Raw genomic sequence first — 10705 nt, 5'->3', positions numbered from 1 at the left:
AAAAATTTATATAACATAAAATTTACCATTTTAACCATTTTTAAGAGTACAGTGCAGTGACACTAAGTACATTCTCATTGTCATGCAACTATTACCACTATCCATCTCCAGAGATTTTTATCATCCCAAATGGAAACTCTACTTTTTAAACAATAACTGCCCATTCCCCCACCTTCAGTCCATGGTAAACACTATTCTACTTTCTGTCTCTATGCATTTGACTATTTTAGGTACCTCTTATAACTGGAATCATATAATATTTGTCCTCTGTGTCTGGCTTATTTCACTTTAGAATAATGTTTTCAAGGTTCATCAATGTTGTAACATGTATCACAATTTCATTCTTCTTACAGCTGAAAACTACTGCATTCTATGAATATGACACATTTTGTTGATCCATCCATCCCTTGATGGACATTTTCACCTCCTGTCTACGTGAATACTGCTGCTATGAACACTGGTGTACAAGTATCTGTTTGAGTCCCTGCTTTTAATGTTTTTGTACATATACCCTGATGTGGAGTTGCTGGATCAAATGGTCATTTTATGATCAACTTTTGGGGGAACCAGCAGTGTTTCCCACAGTGGTTGTAACATTTTACAGGCCTACCAGCAATGCACAAGGGTTCCAATTTCTCTACGTCGTGGCCAGCACTTGTTATTTGCTGGGGTTTTTTGTTGTTTGTTGTTTTCTTTTTCTTTCTTTCTTTTTTTAATAATAGCCACTTTAATGGGAGTGAAATTGTACCTCACTGTGGTTTTGATTTGCATTCTCATAATGATTAGTGATGTTGAGCATCTTTTCATGTATCTATTGCCTATATGTATATCTTCTTGGGAGAAGTGTCTGTTTGAGTCCTTTGTCCATTTTTGAACTGCATTGTTTTTGTTGTTATTACTGAGTTGTAAGAGTTCTTATAGATTCTGGATATTAATCCCTTATCAAATGTGTGATATGCAGTTTTCTTCTCTTATTCTTTGGGTTTCCTTCTTATTCTGTTGACGGTGTTCTTTGATGCAAAGAAATTATTAATTTTGATGAAATCTTATTTACCATTTTTCCATATTTTGATCATGCCTTTGGTGTCCTATCCAAAAAAATCATTGTCAAATTCAGTATCATGAAGGTTTTCTCCAGTGTTTTCTTCTATGAATTTTTGTAGTTTTAGCTCTTATGTTTAAGTCTTTCATATGTTTTGAGTTAAATTTTATACATGGTGTTAAAGTAATGGTCCAACTTCATTCTGTTGCATGTGAATGTCAAATTTCCCCAGCACCACTTGTTGAAAACACTGTGCTTTCCCCATTGAATGATCTTGGCAGGCTTGTCAAAAATCATTTGACCATATGTGGGAGAGTATATTTCTGGTCTCTCTGTTCTATTCCGTTGGTCTATATGTCTATCTTTATGCCAGTACCACACTGTGACTGGACTAATTTTGTTTACGTATCGTTTTCCTGATTTACTTTAGTTCTTTGTGTTTTCTGTTAGCTTTTTGAGCATATTTAAGAAAATTACTTTAGTGTTTGCCTAGAATGTACAATGCTTGTGTTTCTTCAGGGATGCTTTCTGCCACATTTGTTTAATTCCTTTGAATGGGCCATATTTTCCTGTTTTTCAGTATGCCTTGTGATTGTTGTTGTTTCTGTTGAAAATTGGTCATTTATGGAAACAGCCACCTTTTCCATTCTTTGCATACCGGTTTTGTGCTAAGGAAGTCTTTGCTAATTAGCTGGGTCTTGGTCTTGAGCCTTAGGATTAACCTAGGGAGAAACCTTAAGGTCTTTTTAGGCCTTTTCTGAGCATGCCATTTCCCTGAGCTTATGTGTGGCTTTTTCAATTTCCTTGTATACATGCTGCTTTTAAATGTCTTGATTATCCTCAGAATCTCTCCCTGGGGCCTTTGATGGTCTATTGTTTGTCTCCACTCTGAAAAGGAAAAAATTCTATTTCTCCTCTAAACGCTATTCTCAGTACTTCACTTCTGGTCACCACATGTATAGGCAATTTTCCACAGTAAGCAATTCTGACACAAACAGTCTTGAAGTTAGTGCGTGCCCTACAGGTTAAGGGCTCAGTCCCACAAGACGGGGCTCACTTCAGATGCCAAACATAAGTCAAGGGTGTCACCTGTGCGTCTGCCTGGCTATGTTTGCCATCTCTACTCCAGGTTCAATAATTTGCTAGAATAGCTTACAGAACTCATGAGAAACAGTTTACTCACTAGATTACTGGTTTAAAAAAAAGAAGAAAGGAAGGAAGAAAGGAAGGAAGGAAGGAAGGAAGGAAGGAAGGAAAAGAGGGAGGGAGCGAGGGGGAGAGAGAGAGAGAGAGAGAGAGAGAAAGAAAGAAAGAAAGAAAGAAAGAAAGAAAGAAAGAAAGAAAGAAAGAGAATACAACCCCGGAATAGCAAGATAAAAGCGATGTATAGGGCAAGGTATCAAGAAAAGGGTGTGGAGCTTCCATGCTCTCTCTGGGCACACCACCCTCTGAACACCTACACATGTTCACCAACCCGGAAGCTCTTTAAACTCCTTCAGTTAGGGTTTTTAATGTAGTCTTCATTAAATAGGCATAATTGAGTAAATCATTGGCCATTGGTGATTAACTCAACCTTCAGCCCTCTCTCCTCCTCAGAAGTCGGGAGATGAGGCTGAAAGTTCCAACTCTCTAATCACATGGTTGGTTCCCCTGGCAACTAGCCTTCATTTGGTGGTTATCCAGGGGCTCTCCAAAATCATCTTATTAACATAAACTTGGTTGTAGTTGAAAGGTGCTTATTATGTATAACAGAAGTCACTTCTTTCACCTTTCACTCTGTAATTTTTTAGGAACCAGGGACAAAAGACCAAATATTATAACAAAAGTTACTTCCATTACTTTCATCACTTGGGAAATTAAATGTGTTTTGGAAGCTGTGTGTCAGGAGCAGGGACAAAGACCAAAAACATACTTCTTATTGTAAATCACAATATCACACACTCATAATATCTTGCCAGCTCTGTCTCCCTTCAGCTTTCCCAAGTAATGCCGCTTGTTTCTCCCTGACCAAGATCTGAATTAGGTGAAACAAAGACCAGTCCTTCAGGCAGCTCAGAACAGATTAGAACATTATAAACATAGTTTGCTCTGCTCCATCTAGTCTAAAGGAGGGAAGTGGGAACTGAACTACTTCCTAAGATGGTCTGTTTTATGTCTTCACTGGTAATCTCTTGCCCCAGGCATCTGCAGATCCATCTCTCTCTAGTTCATGAACAATACCCAGGATCAATGCCAGTGCTTCTTTCCATATGAAATCCAAGTTATACCACTGCATTCCTAGCCCCTACCCCTGCCTGAGATCCATGTGACACAAAACAGAGATCTGAAGAGGTAAACCCCAAACAGGTTAGAACACTGTGAACAAGGTCTGCTCTGTTCCCTCTGGGTCAAGGGAGAAAAGTGGGAACTGGGTTGCCACCTACTCCAGACCAAGACTAATACCACACCAGGGAGTGTGTGGGCCAAGGACAAGCAAAAACACCACAGAATTTCCTACCATTTTAATGTGTTTTTTTTTCTTGATTGGGTGTTTGTTTGGTTGCTTTAGACCTTTGACTGTTTTTACAGCACTACTATAAGATTATTCTAGCCAATATTTTGATTTTTGATATCTCCTTGGGGAAACAAGAGCTTAGAGATTCCCAGCTTGCCATTTTGTTCAACTGTCTAGGTTTAATCCTGGCTTTATGACTTACTCAGCTTTTGTGAGACTCATTTAACTTATTTGCAAAGTGGGTACAATAATTTCTAACTTGTAGGTTCTCCTAAGTATCAGTGAGGCTGGGTATGTAAGGGATGTGTCACAGGGCCTGGTATATTGTAGGCCCTCAGTGATAGTAACAGTTGCTTGAATTTTATTATTACTATTGAAGCAAAACTTTGGAGAATAATAATACACTATCTTTTATCACTAATATCATCAGAGATTTGGGGCAAAAATAGAGGAAGCCCTCTGCAGTCTGCTAATTCTAGGTTACATTTTGTTCTATAGAAATCACAGAAGCTTCACCTAGTCCTAAACTGATGCATGTTTTGGATAACTCTAAGTCAGAGAATGACTTTGTAATCTTATTTCTACTAGGAGGCTTTTCTAAGTTGGCAGGTTGCCATGGCATCTGGACCCACTATGACGGCCCCCATTTGTCTGGTGGAAAACAACAATATGCACCTGTCAGTGAACCACACAGCTATACAGATCCTTGAAAGGATTTCTCAACCAGTAGTGGTGGTGGCCATTGTAGGACTGTATCGTACAGGCAAATCCTACTTGATGAACCGTCTCACAGGAAAGAACCGAGGTGGGTGTTGTACTCAGTCTGGGGCCAACTGATTATCTCTAGCTATATCTCTTAGACCTTTAGTTTTCTTCCCTGGGCACGTGAAAGGAGAACCAAACTCCTCTCAGTCAACCGACCTTCCACTTCTAATTCTCACTAATTACTCTTATTGTAATCGGTTATCACACCGTTTTACTACTGCTAAGGAAAATCTCTCCTACTAATGCTCAGGATCCTACCTTTTTAACCTGATCAAGTACTGGGCTCTTATCATTGCATCTCCTCTCTCTCTTGAAACACATTTGCTTTTTTATGGGATAGTCCCATCAACATATAAAGATGTTTGAATATTTATTGAGGAGGGATAGAAGCAGAAAAATGTTCACCTTTGGCCCAGAAGGCTGACCTGTAGCCTGCATAGTTCCTACAAGGTTCAAACACGTGCTGGCTGCTACATTCTGAAAGGGTCTCCTGGCTGCCTGTACATCTCACCAATAGTTGATATTGAACTGAATGAGAAGCACCAGAGAAATCTTGTGAGGATAGTTTTAGGAATAGAAATTCGTGGAAACATTTATGATCTAATACTCCCTGCACATCCCCTCCCTCTTGAGCAGCAAGCACTTAACTGTCAGCTTCATACAGCAAAAGTACAGCTCTTTCTGCCCACGGGTCCTGTCCCCGTGCTACTTGAATAAACTTACTAAGTTGCACCATGAAGCATCTCAAGAATTCTTTCTTGATGTTTGCGCTCAATGATCCCACAACAACTATCATCTTAAAAGTTTTTCCTGGATTTCACATCCCAGTGTAACTACCAACCCTCCTCCCCTCTTTTTTTTTTTTTATCACATTGGCAAAACATATGATCTCCATTTCCTTTTTCCACTTTTCCTTTTCCCATGTCTCTCTTTAATCCACTGCTCTCTCTGGCTTCTTGCCTCACCATTCTTTCAAAATGCTTATTGGTGGTTATCAATCATCTCCAATTTTTTCTGATTCATGAATGCCTAATGCTTTTTTTTCCTATTTGCAAATATATATATTTATTAATTTTTATTATTATGTTCTGTTAGTCATGAATGCCATTCTCTCCATCTTGAGCCGTGCCCTGGCATCATTCTCAGGGTTAACACCTCCTCCTCCTTGAGAGAGATGACAAACACAAAGTAGGACATTCTTGAGGAAATCGAGAAAGAACCATCTTGTATGCTGGGGTACTTGTTTATGTTCCAGAAAGTCTGACTTTGTAAGCCTTTGGCTGCTTAGATAAATCTCCTGTCACCATATGTTGTCTTCTCCCCTCCCCTCCCAGGTTTCCCTCTGGGATCTACAGTGCAGTCTAAAACCAAGGGCATCTGGATGTGGTGTGTGCCTCACCACTCCAAGCCAACCCACACCCCCACACTCTGGTCCTTTGGGATACTGAGGGTCTGGGTGATGTGGAAAAGGTAAGGCAGGCAGTCACAGATAAATTCTTTTTATTCTGGATTTGATCCTTACCTCTTCATGATGTTTTGTAATTTCACTGCTGTGATCTATCTGCAAAATCTAGAAATCCAGCTATAGTAAATGAGGCATGCTTGTTTTTTGAATCTCACTTCTAGGTAAGATATCATGGTACATTAGATAAAATCTTTTGTTTTTTGGCACTGTCTGAACTATTTGGTTAAATTTAAGAAACAATTATTGAATAGCTGAGTTGCAGCCTCCTGGCTTAGTACTGTAAATATGAGTCACCACAGTAAAGGTCCTGTCCTCAAAGCATCTTCAGTCCAGTTGAGAAGACCACACATATGCAGTCAGATTTAATAAAATTTGATTGGGAAAGAAGCAAGTTGGGAAAGAGGAAGAAGTTGCACTGCAATGCAATTGCTGAATTCTGTCAATTCCATGGGTTTTCTGTGGCTTGGGATGGCTCTTTTGAGTTATCCTGAGTTGGGACAAGGGTGCTGATAAATCACTGAAAGCCTGCTCTGGAAGCCTTTTTAATTAAAGGGACTGGCACTTGAGAGCTGTCTTCCATCAGCACTCCCACTAGCTGGGGGAATCAGTCTTTCAATTTTATAAGATGATCTGGGCAGCACAACATAGTGGCACCACATATGTGAAGCATAAGGGTGCCTTGGTGGGAAAGAGGAGAAACATCAACTCCGTCCCAGGAGAGGAAATATTTCTGATTCATTTTCCAGATGAAGTGTGTGTTTGAGGTATGGAGTTAAGAGTCGGGTTTACATTTCCTATGGTAACGTTCATCAGCTACCCAAAGAGCTTTATGGAAGGCTGTGAGATACCTCTGAATGTGCTGGTTCTATAAAAGCATATGTTTGCCCTATAACACACAATTTCAGATGGATTTTTGATACTTTGATTTTCTACTAATGGGTGAAATGAATGATTTCTCCTTTTCTGCCTTACTTTTTGACTTATTTGGAAATGGTATCTAAATTTCTGTAGCTCTCCATTTCTGCCCAAAGAGTAGTTAGAAATTCTGTGTTTATTTACTTTTTCTATTAATTTTTTATTTGTGGAAATCAGTATGGAGGTTTCTCAAAAAGTTAAAAATGGAAATACCATATGTTCCATTAATTCCACTACTGGGTATTTACGCAAAGAAGATGAAAACACTAATTCAAAAAGGTATACGCACACCTATGTTTACTGCAGCATTATTTACAATAGCCAAGATATGGAAGCAACCTAAGAGTCCATTAATAAACAAATGGATAAGGAAGATGTGGTATAAATACACAATGGAATATTACAAGGACATCAAAAAGGATGAGTTGTGCCATTTGCAACAACATGGATGGCCCTGGCGAGTATTATGCTAAGTGAAATAAGTCAGACTGAGAAAGATAAATACCACATGATTTCACTCATATGTGGAATCTAAAACACACACACACACACACACACACACACACACACACACACAAATGAATTAGCAAACAAAAAGCAGAATCAGACCTGCTGAGAACTAAGTCTGTGTTTCTTGATGGCTGTATTCAACCATTGAACACTCAGCTCAGGGCTTCCAGTAAGCCTTCATAAAATATACTATTTCTCCAACTTTCATAGTTCTACTCTTCCTTGATAATATTCTAAATTTTCATTTCTATTATAGCTATAGGTTCCATTGCTTATGTACATTACTAAGATGTAAGATTACTAATATCTTTATAGATATTGTCATCTTTCATTGTTATGGATGTTTGTCACCACCTTGAAATAGTCGCCTTGAATGTAACAATTGCCATTTTCAAGTTCGTTTTTTAAATATAAGAGCAGTGGGATACATTCAGTAGCTTCCTATAAACATTTGTTGAATTTAATTGAATATAATTTGAATCCCCAGTTATGGCAATTATGGTATATTTTATATAGCTATATGTAGAATGAATAAATGCTAACACTCATCACTGCACACCAGGTACTGTACTAGTTTTTCTATATATGTTACTTTATTTCATCCAATTGAGGAGAAAGCTCTGTGAAGACTAGAATTTTTTATATACGAAGGACTCACAATCACGAAAAATGTCTTTGTAATTGTCAAAGTTGATATCTTTATCTATGTCTGTCTTCAAACATTTCTTTGCATGGCAAGTATGTTAGCTGAAATAATAAATGAAAGACTGATAGAATAAGTGTCTGAATGAATTTCTAAAGACTAAACTCCCAAAACTCTTGCTCTAATGTGCTTTCTAGGGTGACCCTAAGAATGACTCATGGATCTTTGCCCTGACTGTGCTTCTGAGCAGCACCTTTGTCTACAACAGCTTGGGCACCATCAACCACCAGGCCCTGGAGCAGCTGCAGTATCCTTCCAGGGACCAAGCCACCATGTTTCATTAAGCTGATGGGAATAGAGATCAAGTTAGTTTTTCCTTCCCTGTCACTTAGCTGCCTTTGGTGGAGCAGAGGGGAACCAAGGCAAAAGAGAGGGTTTATAGTAATTTTTTGTTAGAGAAAAGTGGGAATGATGGGCGGGAACTTCCTTTTCCTTAACTATGCCCTAGTTGTGTGACAGATCTCACAAAACTAATCAGGGCAAAGTCCTCCCCAGAAGAGGATGGAACAGAAGATTCCATAGAGTTTGTGAGTTTCTTTCCAGACTTTACCTGGGCTGTAAGGGATTTCACCCTGGAGCTGAAGTTAAATGATCATCCTATTACAGAAGATCAGTATCTGGAGAATGCCTTGGAGCTGACTGAATGTATCAGAACATGGCCTGGACAGTGGATGGTCCAACAGAGCGTGGGAGCTCCTAAACACAGTCCATTATCTTTGGGATTGCATTGAAGTCTGTAGAAATGGTGACTTGAGGTTCAGTTGAAAAGCTCTAGGAACTGGAGTTTAAGTTCACCCAAGAAAAGGAGAGCCTAGGCTAGTATGAAATTATTCAAAACTGATTTGTTCTTTAAACAATGGCTAATTTAGCTACCAGACTTCAGTGGGTGCTTAAACTTTCCAAAGACCAGACACATGTGCCTTACTTTGGCTTCTGTTTTTCTGTGTTGAAGGAAACAACTGACTGAAACACATTAGGCATGAAATTACAAGGAAAATCAATATATTTCTATGTATACAAAATAGTTCAATAAAAATATTTTTTACAATTAGATATTAATCTTCTCAAAGAAGGATATAATTTTCTAATGTCTGTATAGAAATATCACATAAAAAATGACTGTGTATTGTAAATAAACCTGAAGAAGTATGACTTTTCAATCTATATCTTTTCAATATTTCTGAAAATTATCAGAACATTCATTTTACTGTCTACATCATAGTTTTCTCTTAATTCTCATATATTTATCCATGTTATAATTTTGAAATAATAAATTATTTTAATGGGTTACATTTATAATGGTATATATCTCATTAAACCTTGAGAAAAGATCATTTTTGATTTATTCATTCTTGCTTTTAGTTTTCTACCTATACTTTCCCAAAACATTTAATGAGAAACTTGCTTGGCAGAATCGCAATGCTGTTAAATCAAGTCTAGTCCTTTACCTCAAGTAGTCTGTGGAGTAGTGGTGACATCCTAAAATCACATTTTAGTTACATTTATTCTTCCGAGGTTTTTGTGAAGTAAAATAGCTGACATTATGCAAATTATTTCTAGCATCAAAGCAATTTTCCTTAAATAGCCACAGGGCCTGAATATTCCCAATACTGTTGTTCCTAATACTGTTCCATTATCCCTTGACTGTGGCTCTTCTTGGTCTCATAGCTCAGTTTCTACATTAGACCAAAAAGTTCCATTTGACCTTCCATTCTTTTAGCCATTCATTCAGTAAACATCTAATGGACAACTGTACCACCATTTTCAGGTCTGGAGTTATGAGCCATAGGTTTCTTTTACCTGGATCAGATGTCTCCCTTAATTTCTCTCCAGAATTCCACACTGGTAGGAGTTTGATGTTCAAGGAAGTATTGAATGTCTATGTTAAAGGTGTTTCAAGCATAGGAGACAGCAAGGAATCAAAATCCCTGTCATAAAAACCATTAGCTCCCTTGCCTCAAGACTGTTACCACAGTAATCTGTTGCTCCTATCCCTCAGGCAACAACCCCAGAATCAAAGAATCTAATCTACCCAGAGAGTACATGAGGTATTTCTTTCCAAAATGGAAGTGTTTTGTGTTTCACCAGCCAATAAATGACCCCAAACTCCTAGCCAATATTGAGAATATGCCTGAATATCAACTGGATCCTAAATTCCAGACACAAGCAATCAATTTTTGCTCTTACATCTTTACCGAGGCAAGAACTAAGACTCTCAGAAAGGGAGTTGTGGTCACCGGGAATCGTGAGTCTTCTTTTCCTATTTCTATGGGGCCTAATATATGTCAAATATATTATATAATATGTTTTTCAGCATTTTGTTTGATTCTATATGGAATTTTGGGTATACACACATTCACACACCATGAAGAGATGTGTATATTTTATAATTATCTCACTTTTAGGGGTTTACAAATCCCTCTCCCAAACTGCACGCTTTGTCACTGATACCTATGGCATCTACTTATCTAAAAAAATCCTCTACTGATAAAAATAAATCACTAACTGGGTATAAGAACAGAATATCTGTTTTAGTTTTTGTTTTTGTTTTCCCAAGGCAAGTCCTATCTGATAAGTGTTATTTGCAAAAAGAATACAAAAAAATATTTGGGGAGTTTAGAGCAGTCCAAAAATAAATATTAGCTCATGAATCAGTAAAAATCCATTGGAAGCTTCAGAATTAGGAATAAAATAATCTGATTAGCCCTGCCTCATCTGTCTACCTATATAATCTACTTTGCTTTTAATTTTTTAAATGGGAAATTATGTTTTCCAGATACCATTTAGTATGTTAGAGGAAGCGGTTTAAAA

General features: G+C 37.9%; 1 protein-coding gene across 1 annotated transcript in view; it reads left to right on the top strand.

Annotated features, from left to right (window-relative positions):
* Window positions 1–3782: 3782 nt before the first annotated feature.
* LOC113926569 (guanylate-binding protein 6-like) overlaps window positions 3783–10705 on the top strand; it is a 31168-nt gene continuing 24245 nt past the window's right edge. The window contains 6 exon segments of the mRNA XM_035727055.1: window positions 3783–4341; window positions 5636–5721; window positions 5724–5771; window positions 8032–8141; window positions 8343–8539; window positions 9894–10139. Coding sequence (XP_035582948.1) covers window positions 4152–4341; window positions 5636–5721; window positions 5724–5771; window positions 8032–8141; window positions 8343–8539; window positions 9894–10139 — 877 coding nt within the window. The 5' untranslated portion in view covers window positions 3783–4151.

This window comes from Zalophus californianus, chromosome 4 (genome assembly GCF_009762305.2).
Source record: "Zalophus californianus isolate mZalCal1 chromosome 4, mZalCal1.pri.v2, whole genome shotgun sequence".
Classification (NCBI taxonomy): domain Eukaryota; kingdom Metazoa; phylum Chordata; class Mammalia; order Carnivora; family Otariidae; genus Zalophus; species Zalophus californianus.
The sequence above is the reverse complement of the archived record's forward strand: the minus strand, read 5'-3'. Positions and strand labels throughout refer to the sequence as shown.